Here is an 18,914-nt window from a genome sequence, read left to right on the forward strand (position 1 = left end):
ATTTCATTTTTAAAAAACGTCATTTGCGTCATTTTCGCGTAATTTCTATTTTCAGATATTTTAGAGAAGCTATCCACCCCCAAATTCGTTTGGGGGGGGGGTTAATCACCCCATTACCCCCCCCCCCCCATTAGACGTCTATGCTAAATATTCCTAATAATAGTATAGAATGTTAAAACCAGTAACAACAGAAACTTTTAAAACTTTTTTTAAAACAAATATGTCAGTATCCAAGTATTTTGTAAAGTTAATAAACAAAATGAAAGTCATGATTGAGATTACTTAGTTTACCAACTAAATTTTAAACTAAAATAAGATAAAGTCAGACGTTAGGGATTTAAGAATGATGTCATAGTATTATTTTCAAAATTTCTCATGGATGAATAGGGGATGAATTAATGTACTTTTGCAATGATGATGAACAAAATTTCCCCCTATATAGATTAAATTAAGAACCAACTATTTAGCTTTAATAAAAGTTTTTAATCAGATATTAAGTTTGTAATTATAAAACTTTGGGAACATTTTTACTCAGAGAGAGAGGGGGACAATTACACTAGTCCCCAAAGTTTTACAATAACGTTTTCTTATTAGTTGACTTAAAGGAACCCTGCAAGAAATACCCCGCTTTAACTGCTTAAAGCCTGCCATGAGTAGACCAAATTCCAAAAATTTGAAGCCTCCAGCTTCAATAACAAAATGTTACAGACATTTCAAAATGATTCTTTCAGTACAATGAAAATTTTGAAAGATTTTCATTGTACTAAAAGAAAATTTCAATATAAAGTTACGTCGTCTGAAAGCAAAATTAAAAGCTTATTTTTGTCAGACTGCCATAACTTAAAACATTTATACAATAAAAACAGCCCATTTTATGGTCAAAATGTCTTTTAAAAATTTGGTTTACATTACGTTTGAAACATAAAATCACAGCGAGAAAAAATTAAACTAAGTTAAGTAATACAGATGATCAGCTGTGATTGGTTGTTCAGCGGACTTAGCATAGACTCAGGCTTCTGATTGGCTGGAAATCCTAGAGGCTGGCATTCTCACGCTACAGTACTCTCAATAAAACGCAAATTAAACTGATTTTTTTAATGATTTTGACTATAAAGAACTTAAGAAGAGTGTTTTATTGTAAAAATGTTATCAGTTACTGGCATCCTAAGTTTCTGCCAAAAATAAGCTTATAATTTTCTTTCTAGGCGACCTAATTCAATAATGAAAATTCTATTATTAGCAATGAAAAACTTTCAAAATTTTCATTGTACTAAAAATATGATTTTGAAATGTCTATAACTTTTTTGTTTTTGAAGCTGGAGGCTTCAAATTTTGGGTATAGGGTCTACTCGTGGCAGTCTTTCAGCAGTTAAAGCGGTATATTTCTTGCATGGTTCCTTTAACAACTTTGGTTCTTACAGAATTTTGATTGTTTGTTTATAAGTTAAGTGTTCAAACGTTTCAACCACTGATTATTGTCAATTGCTCTTGTTTCTGCATAGTCCCTTTTTCACATTATTAAAATAATCACCTTAACTTTTGATATTCAGAAAAGCATAAAACCATTGAATGATTTTATAAAAATTTTGATGTGTGTTGCAATGAAAGTTATTCTGAACTGTAATGAAAGCAAAATTTGTTCTAGATTTATGCATTGTGGTATTGTTATGTGTAACCCATTTTTTTGTAGCGAAGCCACTCTATGACTAATTTTTTCTGTTTGTTTGTCTGTACAACTATACAGGAAGTATGAAGAAAAATTTCGACACCTCGCTTTGTACTTGATAAAAATATTGCATAGACTAATATGAAGCTTTGATTTTGTATATGTTTGTTTGAACTTCGTGAGTAAACATTTAAATGCTATATTTTTGATTGTGGTATAGGTAGGTAATTATATTTTTAAAACAAAATTTTTAAGAATTAAACTGTTATAAAAAAAATGTCACATTTATTGGCTAGGTCAAAAACCTTCAGCATCAGGTCGCTGGTTGACCCATCTTATACTATTTGATAATTTATATTGTTAGGGTAGATAATTGTAAAATGAATGCGCTAAAAAGAAAATCACTAAGTATCAAAAAAATTTAAAACTCAACTTTGTAGAGTAGGGCCGTACAAACAGTCCTAACAATGAAGAAGCTGCAGCCTTTTAAATAAACATATAGAGTAATAATTGTAAAGTAGTGCAGTACAGACAGCCCTAACAATAGAGTAGCTGCAGCCATTAAAATAAACATATGAAGTAAAAATTTCAGCATACTTGTAGCAGAAAAAATATTCATTTTAATTTTCTATGCTTTCTTTGCTTTTGGCAATGAGATGTTTATCTTAGATGCATTTTATAACAGGGAATGGGAAGAAAAAAATCAACACAGGAAAAACTATTCACAATATTCTTTTATGTGAAAACAGTTAGATTATAATATCAATCAGTAAACACAGTAAAATTGTATTTTTCTCCTATTGTTATCATTTTGATAGATTGATAATTAGTTTTTGTTAATGAAAAATTTGGAGGGATAGTTAAGCTAGTTATTAAAAGGGTAATTTTGAAATTTTAGCATATATTTAATTTATGTTTGTGTTTCAAATTCTTATTCATTTAAATATCCCAATATCCAATTAGAAATAAAAAAATAAGAGTGCATAAGATATTAGTCAAGAAATAATCCTTAGTTTTCCATTTCCTCAAGGGCTTTCAATTCCAACTTATTCTTATTAGCAGTAATTTTAATTTCAAACATTGATAAACTAGCTTTTTATGCTAATTTGTAAATTTTACCTGCCAAAAATCTTGTTCTTGCTATATTCCTTGATATCTTCTCTATCCATATGTTTCATGTCTTCCTCTTCTCTCTTCTTTTGTTCCCAAAGAGCTCTTTAAAATATCAACATATGAAGGATTGTATCACAAGTAATGTGCTAATGACTTAATCATGTACAATTATGTATAATAGATGTTTCAATAGATGTATTGATAGATGAATCAATAGATGTATCAATAGATGTATTGATAGATGAATCAATAGATGTATCGATAGATGTATCAATAGATGTATCAATAGATGTATCAATAGATGTATCAATAGATGTATCGATAGATGTATTGATAGATGTATCAATAGATTTATTGATAGATGTATCGATAGATGTATTGATAGATGTATCGATAGATGTATTGATAGATGTATTGATAGATGTATTGATATATGTATCGATAGATTTATCAATAGATTAATCACAAATGTATTGATAGATGTAGCATTAGATGTAGCAATAGATGTAGTAATAGATGTAGCAATAGATGTAGCAATAGTTGCATTTATAGATATGGCAATGGATTGTCAGATGTTGTTTCACTTTTATCACTTAATTCAATAATCAGTTATTTAGAATTAATTTTAATTAATGAATCTATCTATTTATTAATTTGTGTACCTGCCCTCCTCCATGATAACTCTCTCCCTGGCCCTCCTAGACTCCTCCTCTCTGTTCTTCTCCATCATGTCCAGGTAGGACAAGGAGTCACCATCCATGTTATGATCAGTTTTCAGTACCCAATCTGAAAATGACATTTTTTACATTTTCTTTTTTCAACATGATTTGGGTCTTCAAAACTCTACAGCCTCTTAATAAATAAATTGGAAAGAATCATATTAATTTTCTTTATAATATTTCTTTTACCATACAAGATATTTGTAAGTTTTGTATAAAGATTATATATTAAAGATTATCTTTTATCTGTAAGAAAGTTGTTGTCATAAGTTCTTACATCCACTTGAGTACTTTACAACCAAATATAAATATATACAGGGAGTGCTACTTAAATTGTCCAAATCTTAAAAACCTGTAACAAATATAAGTACAAAGTTTCCTTATTCTAAGTTTTGCCCTTAGGCTAGACTTGGCATTAGGGTTTTCTAAGTCTTTCAAATTCCAAAATATTTATGCAAGGCTAAGTTAACACAAATCCTATACTAGCTTTAGAGTAAGGAGTTCCTAAGTCTTGCATATTATTTTATTTCTATGTAAGGCTAAGGAAACTCTAACTCTTAGGCTAGACCAGGAAATTTTATTTTGCCAATCCAGCTCTATCCCTATAAGTTGTCTGATCAAAATTAAATACTTTACACAGGCTAATTTTTTCTAAAGGTGAATTGTTGTTTGTGATTATTGCAAAAAGTTTTATAATTTAATTTAGAAAATTCAAGAAAATAAGACACTGTATTTAACTTTGACAATATGAATGTGGCACCCTGTACAATATTTGGGATAAAAAAAGAGCAAATTTCCTATTAAAGTCATTTTTTATCTTATTTTCAGAATTTTTTCTTTTTAAAATAAAACATTCCTTATTTTAATATTTGATTTATCAAAAACATGCCTATACAAAATATACACAGATACATCTAACAACTCTAGTATTTATAAATGTTTAAACAAGGCTCACTTAATACATATTGAGTCAATTTAATATTTGTCTTTTCATCACTCAGATTAAATGTATTCACCATGTATTGCTAGGTTATGTGTAAAGGTTTAAAATTTAGTTTGCCACTTGGTACAAACCAAAACCTAGTAGGTGGTGCCTTTTTACCCTAAAGAATTTACCACCAAATATTACAAGATCATAATATTGATATTTAGTAACAGTTTTATCAAATGCCTTGCTCAAATCCAATTTATAAAAAATTTATTTAGTGTAAAAATGTTTGATTTTGATTCCTTAATAAAAAAATAAGTAACAAAATATATTTCTTAGCATTAATCAGAGATAAAAGGGATTTTGCATAAAAACTAAATTGTCAGTTCCTTTCATATAAGGGATTAGTACTTTTCGCAAAATTCCGTAAAGTTGTGAGCAAGATTCCAGACAAATGCGCTTATTGGGTCAAACTGTTTTAAAGTATGCGTTTAATTATACTATGCATTTGGTCAACATTAAGAACAGTTAGACTTAACAAGCGCATTTGACTGAAAGCTTGCTCACGAAGATGAATAAAGTCCCTCAACAGATTATGACATCATACGATAAAATAACCAATGAGAGGCCAGCATAAATTTTACCATTGGTCAATTATAGTGTATACTTGCCTATCATTGGTTATTCTATCGTATGACGGCTTAATCTGTGTTGAGGGACTTTAATCATCTTCGTGGCTCACAATTGTACAGAATATTGCGAAAGCTATTATTCCCTTTTTAAACTTTTGCATCTTTCTGTCAGTAATTTAATTTGTCTACCTAATATACATAATCCATTATCAATGTAGTTTTAAGAATTTTATATTTTTCAATTAAATTGGCCAAGTTCAACCCCCTTCTAATCAACCTTTCCATCTGATTTTAGAAACAAAAATTAAAAGAATATTTTCCAGCTACTTTTTGTTTATGAGGCTAGGGCTACCCTCTCCCATAGTAGATTAAAACCTGCCCAATGATCATTTCTGTTGAAAGCTTTTTTTGAAAGGAATATGGAAAGCAGGAATAAGTTATGTGAAAAGAGTCAGGGTTTCTGTGCACAAATTCCAAAACAGGGATGCTACCAAATGTTTTCATCCAATTTTCCAGATTTCCACCATTTTCAAATTGACAGGATTTAACAAATTCTTCGCTCTTTTGATCAAATTATTCACCAGAGTTCAATTTTAAAATATTAAATCATATTGCCTGATAGTCTATCTCCAAAGCACACACTCACACACACCACCATACACATATTGAAACACACATTGATTTTATATAAACAATGATGACAACATCCATAACGAATCACAAAGAATATCCTGGATTGACAAACAGACAAAATGAGTTTTAGAGTAGCTGTTAAAAGGTTCTAAAAAAAGAAAGTGGAAAATAAAAAAGATAAAATCACGAAACCTTTATAAATCAATATATAAATGGCTCTTCTAACATAACCGACAGACAAAGTAAAATGTATACTGGATACACTTGTTATGAGCAGTCAACCTTAAATAGCAGTCGAAAAAAATCACATTTCTCCAAATAGCATTACTAACTGAGAAATGGTCAGACAAACATAGGGAGTTAAGTATGCAGGTTTAATGCTGTTTTATGACTGATCTTGAAAATAAATTACAAGATTAAGTCTATGGAAGTCAATGGCCATTTTCAAAATAAATTCCTTTATAGTGTACCTTTCCAAAAACGACATTATGGAATTGCCAATCGACCAACCAAACAAGAGATAACTAAAATTTCAACTCAATGACATCAGATAAATAAAAAATATTGTAGGTTAAAGTGTCAAATATTTGCTTCCAAAAAATATAAAATGAATGAGATATTTTACATAGTATAATCACTTTTTCTGTATGGCTTCGTAACCGGTTAATATCCTCTGGATTATAACCGGTTATACGGAAAATCATTTATAGCATTATATTGCAGACACTTTTCCACGAATATAAAAAAAATTGATACCAGTTTTGTTATGTTTGTTTGTTTGGTCAACAAAACTGGTTGAAATCCTATTTTTTTATTTTGATATCCTCAGAAAGATGTCCATATTGAAAGATGAGATAAATAACTATTCAAATATTGTTGTTTTTATAAATTTATTTCAGATGTATTATCCCTGTCTTTCTGAAGTAAATAATTTATTTTTGCAGCACTTCTTGGTGCAATTTTTCAAATTTCATTGAAGATCATTTCTTATTTATTTTCAAGTAAGGGTCATAGGACAAACGCCGGAGTAGTAAACATCATAGTGTAACTTATTTTAAACCATCCAATAGAATTTCTAAATGCCTAACCCCTGCGAAAGCTTATTTGTAAATTCAAATAACTAAACCTAAGCTGTTTAGAAATACTTAATATTTTAGACACACCTGTGTTTGTCCACTCCGACGTTTGTCTCTTCTGCGTTTGTCCTAAAACCCAAGTTAGGATATTGTAACCTTATTATAAGTAACGTAACTACTTTTTAACTTAAGTATGCCACTAAGCCATTGCACGGAATAGCCGTTTGTCAAATTGAGTTTAGCAAATGAACAAATGAGCTTTAAGTCAAGCTTCAAGGTTCACGTTTTTTGAGGCATGACCAACAGACAGACGGACAAACATTGTAATGACTAGAAGCGCATATGGCATAGGAATTTTCACTGGAAATTCCAGCTTCAATACCATCCGAGAAAATGACATATCTCCCATAGCGTTACGGTCAGACAAAGTGAATTATAGGGTAGCTTCGCAAGAATTTTAATACACAAAAATACCCCAACTGTAAATTACAATTAGTGGTTGAAACGATAAGACACTCAACTTAATGAACCAACCAAACAAAATTCAATTAAAGTCCCCAAAGTTGTTAAGCCAACAATATGAAAACTTTAATTAAAAACATTGGGGACTAGTGAAACACTTTCCCCACCCTCCCTGGTAGCTTAGGTACTAAAAATTCTACTTTAAAAATCAATGACAGATTTCATCACAAAAACTTTAATGTTAAATATTTCATTTAACGACAACAAAAAATGGAGAGAATTAAGAAATAAATCCTTAATTTATCAAAAAAAACAAGGATGACAACATCCATAAAAGCGAACCTCTGAAATGGAAGGCCAAACGAACATTAAAACTTGTAGAGAGTCAGAACTGAATAAACTTAATATTAAGTCTATACAACATTGAATAAAGATACTAAGAAAGAGAGGGAATGTCTGATTGAGCCAATAGGATGATCACATCGGAACCTACATCAAATTTCATTGGTTGAAATTATGTACACATTTTATTACGAACGCATGTTTTTTTTCATTTCATACATAGTTAAAAGTCAGCTGTAAACAATATCATTTCTTAGTAAAAAGCTTTACTGAATCAAACTTACTTGCTCAAAAATTTCGTCTGAGTGAAAAAGAGGTGGATTCTTAAAAAAAAAGTTAGGCTGGCTACTCGCTGGTGAGGCAAAATATTTTTTGTGAAAAATCCTCCAAAATCGCATAAGTAAATTTACAAAAATTAAAAAATTTCTTAAAAGGGTTATTAACATATGAATTTGTTTGATTTTTGTAGATTTTTAATGTGCTTTTAGATGATTTTTCACAAAAATAATTTTGCCTCACTATCGAGTAACGAGTCTATCATTTTTTAAGAATCCACATCAGCTTGAGTCGAAAGTAAACAATACTTTTGTCTGCTAGAAATGTTCCTTCTTAGATTTGACGAAAAAAGGGTGCAGAATATGCTTCTATTCTTATATTTCTATTCAACATTGTAAGTAAATTTGCTGTTTAAGGTCATACTGATATTTTTAGGAATTGATTTGCTTATAACATTGTACCTTGATGTAATAGGAATCAGAATTCAATTATTCAGCTGAATAGGATAATTTTAACCTACAAAACTTTGTTGTCGAAAAGGTAAAAAAAATATGCTTGTTTTAAATAGACGTTCGGACTTTCTGGTAACCATTATACAGTTGCTACGCTTTATAAGTCGTACTTAACTGTTAAAGGAATCAGCATGTAAAGTTTGAAATCGATAGGACAATTCTAACCTGTTTAAATTAACGAAAAGGGCTAACCGTTACGGACGTTACAGACGGACCGACCATAATTATAGAAAAGCATCGCTTTAAAAATAAAAAAAAAGATAAAATTTGTGATGTTAAAATTATTGAGAAGAAAATATAATCTAATTTATCCTGACGGATTAAGATATTTGTGCAGAAATGTAGGCTTGGAGCAAAATAATAAATTTATATATATTTATTATAACCAGACAAATACCTGGATCCCCATGTTAAGGACCTTTTTCGTCTGCTAGCTGCTTTCTGCTCTTTTGTAGCGACTTGGCTGTGTTAGTATTCTCGATGCTATTGGTTGAATTTCAAAAAAACCTAATTGAAAGTCAGTGCAGGGTCCTTAAGAAGGGATAATACAGTTATTTAACCCCGTCAGAATAAAACGTTAGAATCGTCATAAACTCTTGTTTTTGTAAATATAAATACTATTTTTGTGCCATTTGTAGTTTAGAAGCTACGTTGAAAAATGTAAGAAAGATGAAAAGTTTTAAGTAAGTTGGAACATTTACCATGTATCTCCTATACTATATGTAGCACACGAATGGTTCATATATATAATCCAAAAACTATAGTCTAACGGTATGCATAACATTTTTCTATAATAACACAAGCCGCGCAATTTGAATTTAAAAAGATTTTTACAAATCATTTTTCTTGAATGACCCTGTAGTGGGAAAAGAATTAGATTTTAATTGTATTTTCAAGCTAACACTATTTATAGAGACTTTTTCATTGAATAACTAGCAGGAATAAGGGAATGGAAATTAAGGGAAGCATTAGATACGTCGATATTATGACGCTGAGAAAATTTTGGTTACTATTTCCCTTGATTGATTGATTAGCCATAGTTTCTTAGGGTTTGGGCCTAAGTAGTCATGGAGTAGGCTGAGACACTTTTGTCTAGCCACTAGGGCTATCAAGCTCCACAGTCAAGCACATTATGAATTGACCCGCTGTCTCATGAGAGCTACTCATTATTACCTCACCCTCGCCAAGTATGGCAGGTGTCCCAAATTAAGTCACCCTAATGAATGACACTCTCCGCAGAGGAGCTTGAGATAAGGTTAGTACTGATATTATGTATGTGACTATTGAGTATCTAAATTTACTCAATAATCCCCTTCTAACACAACCAGGGGAAGTTGCGTGATTATTATTGCGAATGAGAAATTCGAGTCAACAGACGGAGAATTGAACTCAAACTCTCACCACTGTAGTTCAGTGTGTTACCACTGAGCCACAGCGCCCCTTCTATTTTCCCTGTCATTTATTGGTCATTTATCATTCATGCAGAAGAAGGAGAGGGGAAGTGGCGAAGGGAATGAAAGGAGGAAAAAGTTATTTTAGCCCGCTGTGTATTTCGCTTTATTAGAATAACATGAGAATATAATTTAAAGACAAAAATAGCATGTCTGAAGTGTTTATAGATGATAAAGAATATAAAGATTGAATATTAGAATATAGAACATACAATCAAGACCAGCACACACACACTTATAACAGGTATTCCATTAAGGTAAAATAATATAGGGGGAAGGGGTTAAATAACTGTATGTCCCCACCACAAAGCAAAGCTACAAAAGAGCAGAAAGCAATTTCCAAGCAAGCAAAATAGGTCTCCAACACTGGATCCAGATAGATATCTGGATTATATATAATGAGAGTAAAACATTAGAGAGGAAAAGGGTTAAAGAATTTTATCTCCCCATCGCACACTGTCCTTGTGCCCACTTTCAATTAGGTCGTTGAAAATCAACCAATAATGGTGTGGTGTGTAGTAATACAGCCAAGTAACAGGAAATAATTTAGTAGCAGACAAATAAGGTCATTTAAAAAGGAAGGGAGGTAGTTATCTGTATATACATCTATACTATAGATCTGTTTATATATCTATACTTATACATTTATTGGTATCCTTTCTCCCTGAAGTCTGGATATACACATACACACACACACACACACGCACGCAAATACACACACAGTCACACACACACACACACACACACACTCACAAGACGGATTACAAGATTTCAATAACAATAGAAAATAGAATATTCATCGAGAATAAAAATTGGAAAGATTCTCCAATAAAGATATGTTTATATCATGAAACAATTTATTTCATCTTAGCGAAATTTATTTAGGCTCTCTTACATACATGACAATTTCCTTTTCAAGCGACTGCTTAATCAATGGCAGTAAGTTAAAGGGGTGTTTAACCTACTAAAACTTTAAAACCTCTAAATTTACCCCCCTTACAATTTTTAATAATACATTAGGTTTTGAAACCTTTTACCACCCTTAAAATATAAAAACTTGGGGGTCATTGGGCCATCCTCTGGCAAATTAATCATTGACTATTCTGAATAGCTGAATGTTTCTCTTAAAATTCAAGGCTCACATCCACCCTGACAATAATGTAATGTCTAAATTACAGTCCAAACACCATTTTCGATTTTAGGTGTCAAAAATCGTGAGCTGGGTGTCAAATTGATGACATGTTAGACTTACACTGGCCTACCACTGGTCAAATAACATGTTTACTGGCCTGCTATTGGTAATTTAGTCTGTGTATTGGCCTATCATTAGTCATTTGTATTGTATGGCGTCATTTTTTGTAGGCTTCAGCTCAATCTTTAAAAAAATTGGCCACCATAAATGCTTTTAAGTTTAGGAAAATATTTACTTGAATTTTGTTTGATTATGAAAACACTGGTATAAGCCAATAGGTTATCATTTTCCAATTTTGCAATGGTCCATTCATGTGGCCAACAACATATTATCTTTATTTTTTATACAGCCCTCCATAAAATATTAAAGTATTAAAACTATATTTTTGTCTGCGAAACTTTTCTATAATTAGAGTACATCACATTTGACCCCCCCCCCCTTGATACATTCCTCTAATACAGCAAAGACGGGTGTCATTGTATAAAATTTACATACCCCTTAAATTGTTGTCTGTAAAACTCAAATTTCCCCCTCTAGATTTTGTCAAAAATTGTTAGAGGGGGGGGGGATAAACTTTCTTCACTGCTTCTATATAGTTTCGCACCATTAACAAAAGAACAAGAATGACAACATCCATAAAATCGAAGCTCTGAAACGTTGCGACAGACAAACATTATTTCTTGTAGAGTGTCAGAACTGAATATACAAAATATATTTATGTAAGTTTTAACAAAATTATACGTAAATTTGTTGCAAAAATTCTTATAAACAGAATACTGTTTAAGGATATAGCTACAGTTTTACTGACTTGATTATAGAAATGCTTCGCGGATAATATTTTACCTGATTGTAATAGAAATCATATCAAACGGATGATTATATCACATAAAAAATAGTTGTTAAAAAGAAAAAATCAACATGTGTAAAATGGATATCGAGCTGCTAAACTTTTAAATTCGTACCTAACTGTTTTAGGAATTATCATGCAAAGTTTGAACTCGAAAGGACAATTCTAACATGCCTAAATTAATCAAAAGAGCTAACGGTTACGTACTGACGGACATACCCTATAAAGTGTAATGTTTTATTATGTTATGTTAATATGTTTTGTTTTAATTCAAGAGTCCTGTGTGATTGTTGAATGAATCTTTATACCAATATGTCAATAATAGATCCTATATGTATTTTGTAGGCTTTTTAGGAGCGCAGCTATTACATAATAACTGGTATGTCCGTTAGTTATTATTTCCTAAAACTAGACATACAACTCTTGCAAGAGGGAGGAGTGTAACCCCCCCCCCCCCCACACACATACACAAAAAAATTGACATTGTAAAAAGCGAAACTTTCCTATAATTAGGCCCTATCCATAATGGATAGCTCCTATTGTTAATTTAAGCATGTTAGAATTGTTCTATCGATTTCTTACTTTGATTGATGATTCCTGTAAGAATTTGAATACTTATCAACTGAATTATCTTTATCAGAAGGTACGTATGTCCATATAAAACAATTTGATTTTTAAATTTTTGAAAAAAATGTTTTGTATTTAATTATCCTACTCATCCGATTTTTCAATAGTTATTCCTAGGACAACAAGGTAAAGTATTATAATTATATAATCAAGTATGAAAAAAAACATAAGCATGTCATTTAAAAATATACATTTAGGCAATTTTGCAACAAATCTATATACAATTTAGTTTGAACTTTTAAATTAATATTCTGCTTATCGAATTATGATTTGAAATCTTAGTTTTTATGTATGTTGCCATCCTTGTTTCTTATAAAAAATCAGCTAAATGTAAAATAGTATGTAAACATTAAAGGAAAATGATCAAATTTCAATTTCGCTAAAATCCTAAAAATTTAAAAACGGTTCCACAAGGACGTTATGTTTAAAATAATTTCAAATGCTACCCGTATATATCAATCTTTATAAAAGTAAGTTTAATCATAATGTCAATGGCTTGAGTCGCCTATATTGCCTTCAAATGGTTGATATAATTTAAAAATTGTGTTATTGTTATGAAAACACGAATTTAGTCTTATGTTATTATGATGATAACAGCAAATAATATCAATTTATCGGCCAATTGTCTTATCCCTTTAGATCCCTGTATGAAACCTGTATTGTAAGTGGTTGTATGAATACTACACTTGAACTATGTACTAGGAGGAGCATGGATTACAGGGAGAAGCCAATGGACAATAAATAATCTTTCTTCAAACGTTTAAAGTGAGAAAATTTGACTTTAGTAGTTAATCTAGGGAGAAAAAGGGTCGTAAATTTATTAAACCAGCATTGCCCCCCCCCCTTGTCCCTGACGAGAGAGGGTTTATCATCAACAAATATACCATTAATCCCTTCTTCTATATCAAAGTTATTGTAACAGAATAGGAAAAATGAAGTGTATCTTTTTATCTTAAGTGAAGCTTTTCTATAATTAGGGTCGGTTTGTCCGTACGTCCGTAACGGTTAGCTCTTTTCGTTATTTTGAACAGGTTAGAATTGTCCTATAACAGTTAGGTACGACTTAGAAAGTGTAGCAACTCTAAAATAGTTACCAGAAAGTCCGTATATCCATTTAAAACAATCAGATTTTTTTACTTTTTTGATAACAAATTTTGGTATGTTAAAATTATCCTATTTATCTAATTTTTTTAATACTGATTCCTATTACAACAGGTACAATACTATAAGCTAAGTATATCTATAATCAAGTCCTAAAAACGTTAGTATGTCTTAAACTAGTATTGTGTATTTAATCAGTTTTGTAACCCTCCACAAAATTAAATAAGAAGCTGCATTGCAAAGGAGAACCATATCTGTTAAGCTTTTATTAACTACAACTTTTTTATATAATCTTTGACTAAGCTATTATAATGTTATTATTATTGTTATTTTTGGTCTAGAAAACTACACAGGGAATTTATTTCAAATGAATTATATAGGAACATGATAATGAAGAAAAACTAAGTTGCCTTAAACTTTTGTGCCAGTGCATATCAATATTTAAGATATAAAGATATAATATATGATATGTTCTGTTTTTTAAAGGGAAAGCTTTTTATGATTGGTCAATCTATATTTTATTACTTGGATGTTGCATCAGATTGTCATTTACTCTGATTAATGCTTGCAGTTGGCTAAAACAACGATACCTCCCATCCCCTTCTTTCCTACTGGATATACGAACTGACAATGAGGTCTATATTAGCAAGCTCTTATGATTAATATAGGTATGATATACCTGTATCAGTTAGGAAAATTTCAGAAAGCGTTGCAACTCTAAGATTGTTACCTATGATTTTTTAACATATTTTTTTGTATAGTATAATTATCCTATCCATCTGATTTTTGGAATAATAATTCATAGGACACAACAAGGTGCAACGTTATACGTGAGCATCTCTGTAATCAAGTCCTAAAATTTCATAACATTATCTTGTATTTAAGCAATTTCTACAAGTATTATAGTTCATTTGTCCTTGTTGTTAGAAAATTCTAACATATTATTTTTTTTAAAATATCCCTTACGTTCAGGATATTTTTTACTTGAAACTTAATCAACTTTTTGATGGTACATCAATTCATTAGAAGGGGAAAAATAACTACATTAGTTAATTATGAAAATCAATATTTTTAGGAAAATTTAAAAGTGTAGAAAAATTGTTTCGTTTTTTAAATATTTTGTTGTATTTTGATTACAGTAAGTATGTTTTAAAATGCTATATTGTAGGTAAATACAATTAAAATCTGCTACATTTTACCTATTATAATGTTTATGGTTATATTTATGCTAAAACGCTCTTAATGCTCAACACATTTCAGAATTAAATTTATTTTGGTAAAGGCTCTATATGATGACAGACATCCAAACACCGAGAGAATGTATGCATGTTTAAAATATAAATCCTTCTCATTGCTTTATCTCTATCAAGTACCAGTGACTGCGTCACTATCATCTTGTGGTTTTGTATTCAATGGGGTAGGAAAGATAAAAAAAGCCTAAAACCATCCAAGGATTTATGTAAAGATTTCTTATGCGGTCAGCCAGTGGTTACTAGCTACTTTATAAAACAAGATTTTATAATACATTTACTGTTACCTAGACTTTAGAAAAGCGTTTGATATTGAATTATTTCTAAAATGAAACATAAAACAAATAGAGTAAAACACTAGAGGGAGAAAGGGTTAAATAACTGTATCTCCCCATCGCAACCACCTTGTGCAACCTTTCTATTTGGGTCATTGAAAATTAACCAATGGTGTCGCTTATATATTAACACAGCCAAGTAGCAGAAAATGATTTAAAAGCAGACGAAAGAGGTCTTTGAAAAAGGAAGGGAGGTAGTTGTCTGTATATACATCTATACTATAGATCTGTTATAAAACCCATAAGAAGCAAAAAAGCACAACAATCCATGGAAGGACAAAAAGAAAATTGAGAAAATAAAGCAGACGTTAAGAAAGCTAGAGAATATGCGGTAAATCGGTTCCATCGGGATTCCTCCCACACAGGATTCCTCCCACTGAATTCCTCCCACGGGATTCCTCCCAAACGGGATACCTCCCACACGGGATTCCTCCCACACGGGATCCCTCCCACAGGATTCCTCCCACACTGGATCCCTCCCACGGAATTCCTCCCAAACGGGATACCTCCCACGGTATTCCTCCCACACGGGATCCCTCCCACGGGATTCCTCCCAAACGGGATACCTCCCACGGTATTCCTCCCACACGGGATCCCTCCCACGGAATTCCTCCCACACGGGATCCCTCCCACGGGATTCCTCCCAAACGGGATACCTCCCACGGTATTCCTCCCACACGGGATCCCTCCCACGGGATTCCTCCCAAACGGGATACCTCCCACGGTATTCCTCCCACACGGGATCCCTCCCACGGAATTCCTCCCACACAGGATACCTCCCACGGTATTCTTCCCACACGGGATCCCTCCCACGGGATTCCTCCCAAACGGGATACCTCCCACGGTATTCCTCCCACACGGGATCCCTCCCACGGAATTCCTCCCACACGGGATACCTCCCACGGTATTCCTCCCACACGGGATCCCTCCCACGGTATTCCTCCCACACGGGATCCCTCCCACAGAATTCCTCCCACACGGGATCCCTCCCACGGAATTCCTCCCACACGGGATACCTCCCGCGGTATTCCTCCCACACGGGATACCTCCCACGGTATTCCTCCCACACGGGATCCCTCCCACGGAATTCCTCCCACACGGGATACCTCCCACGGTATTCCTCCCACACGGGATCCCTCCCACGGTATTCCTCCCACACGGGATCCCTCCCACGGAATTCCTCCCACACGGGATCCCTCCCACGGAATTCCTCCCACACGGGATACCTCCCGCGGTATTCCTCCCACACGGGATACCTCCCACGGTATTCCTCCCACACGGGATCCCTCCCACGGAATTCCTCCCACACGGGATCCCTCCCACGGTATTCCTCCAACACGGGACTCCTTCTATAAATGTTTCAATTTTTCAGGGTGGGGTGACCTTCCACACCCCCGTAAAAAAAAATTTTTCAAATTTTTTTTTTTCATTTTCAAATTTTTGGGGTTGAGCTGACCTCCCACACCTCCTTAAAAATTTTTTTTCAAATTTTTTTTTTTTCATTTTAAGATTTTGAGGGGTGAGATGACCTTCCACACCCCCCTAAAAAAAAATTTTTTCAAATTTTTATTTTTTTCCATTTTCAATTTTGTTGAGGGTGGGGTAGCCTCCCACACCCCCAAATAAAATTTTATTTAAATTTTTTTTTCTTTTCATTTTTAAATTTTCGGGGTTGGGGTGACCTTCCACACCCCCCTAAAAATTTCTTTTTCTTTTTCTTTTCAAATTTTTTTAATTTTTTATTTTTTTTATTTTCGGGGTAAGGTGACCCTCCACACCCCCCTAAAAATTATTTTTTCAAATTTTCTTTCTTTTCTGGATTTAAAATTTTTAGGGGTGGGGTGACCTCCAACACCCCCTAAACTTTTTTTTTTCAAATAATAAAAAAAATTTTAAATGGCAAAAAATATAAAATTGAAAAATTTTTCAGGGGAATGTGGGAGGTCACCCCATCCCCCTGAAAAGTTTAAAATTTAAAATGAAAGAAAAAAAAAATTTTAGGGGGGTGTGGAAGGTCAGCCCACACCCGAAAATTTTAAAATGTAAAAAAAAATTTGAAAAAAAAATTTTTTTTGGGGTGTGGGAGGTCACCCCACCCTCAACAAAATTGAAAATAAAAAAAAAATTTTGAAAAAAAATTTTTTTATAGGGGTGTAGAAGGTCACATATTTTCATTCATAGTTTGTCCTCTTATATAAACATAGTGTGGTGGAGGAAGTCACATCTATAGTTAACTGTTATATCCAAATATTCAAATTTAAAGTACTTATGTTTTTATCCCACCTTTTTAAGATTATGGGGGGGAGGGTTGGGTTGCAATTTACTTTTTTAGTGATTGGTAGAAGAAATAAAAACTACATTCTTCTTCAGGGTACAAGGAGACATAAACAGACAGTAAAATTTAGAGTTAAACATAATAACAGACAATTTTAAAAACAGTTTTATATTTAATTTCAAATTCTAAGAAGGTTTTGTTTTATAAAATTTTCTGTAAAACTAAAATTAGATGGACTTTAAAGACTGCTGTTGTTTTCTCAGTAAGTTAAAATAAATAATTATTATTTTTTCAAATCTTAGAAGTAGAAGATAACATGCAAGGTGGAGATGCTCAATTTTCAGAGAGAGGAGGTGAAGTCTGAGTGGAAGGTGGATTCCATTATGTGTTGAGGAAAGATAGAATAGGAAGAAATGGTGAGAGGACATGGAGGTGCTGCATGCAGAGGCAACATAGATGCTCTGCATCTATCAAAACAAAAAATGGCATACTTCAGGGAAATGAGGCACCTGTACACTCACACACTGGAGATCCAGTGAAAAATAATGTGTTGAGAGTGCAGTCCCTCATGAGGACAAAGGCCTCTTCAACTCTTGACACATCAAGATCTGTTCTTGCAGATTGCCTTGCAGGTCTAAGTCAAGATATACTGCAAAGGCTACCTAAGCGCCCATCTTTAGATGACAACATCAGGGCTAAGAGAAGAGTGGGCAATCCTGTAGAGCCAAATCCTCAGAATTTAAGCTTTGAAATTCCTGAGAAATACAGGAATGTTCTTCTTCATGACACAGGTATTGCAGATCCTAACCGCATTTTAATGTTAGGCTCCAGGGAGCTTTTACATGTACTGGATGATGAGAATGTGTGGTTGGGTGATGGCACCTTTGCTGTTGTGCCATCAGTTTTCTACCAGCTTTACACAATTCATGCTAAGGTAGGCAACAACTATCCTCCAATTGTGTATTTTCTTTTGCCCAACAAAGAACAAAATACATACATCAGGATGCTAGATGCCCTAAAGGAACTTCTGCCTGATTCTGTTCCACAAATTATGTTGCTTGACTTTAAAAATGCTGCTCAAAAATCATTCAGACTGGCGTACCCAAATGCTTCAGTAAAAGGATGCCTTTTCCACCTTAGTCAGTCTGTAATAAGAAAAGTTGGAGAACTAGGTCTAAAGAGCCAATTTGAAAGCAACCCAGAGTTCAACATGGCAGTCAAATCCTTAATGGCATTATCATTTGTTCCATTAGATGATGTGTTACCAAGATTTCATGAACTAGCTGATTCATTTCCAGATATAGAGAGAGTCAATGAGCTGATTGCCTACTTTGAGGTAACTTATATCCAGGGTAGAGATAGAGGTGCAGGCATACCAAGAAATCCTCCTAGGTATCCCCCTCAAGTTTGGAACCATTTTACAGATCCAGCTGATAATATTCCCAGAACCACTAATGCTGTAGAAGGATACCACAAT

General features: G+C 32.8%; 1 protein-coding gene across 1 annotated transcript in view; it reads right to left on the bottom strand.

Moving 5' to 3' along the window:
* Nucleotides 1-18,914, bottom strand: part of LOC145325581 (uncharacterized) — a 53,796-nt gene that overhangs the window by 20,671 nt on the left and 14,211 nt on the right. The window contains exons 2-3 of the mRNA XM_080168548.1: nucleotides 3,442-3,565; nucleotides 2,786-2,881 (exon numbers count right to left, since the gene is read on the bottom strand). Of these exons, the coding sequence (XP_080024674.1) occupies nucleotides 2,786-2,881; nucleotides 3,442-3,565 (220 nt within the window). The remainder of the gene's footprint in view (nucleotides 1-2,785; nucleotides 2,882-3,441; nucleotides 3,566-18,914) is intronic.

This window comes from Acartia tonsa, chromosome 8 (genome assembly GCF_053477335.1).
Source record: "Acartia tonsa isolate MP-2025a chromosome 8, ASM5347733v1, whole genome shotgun sequence".
In the NCBI taxonomy this organism is placed as follows: Eukaryota; Metazoa; Arthropoda; class Copepoda; order Calanoida; family Acartiidae; genus Acartia; species Acartia tonsa.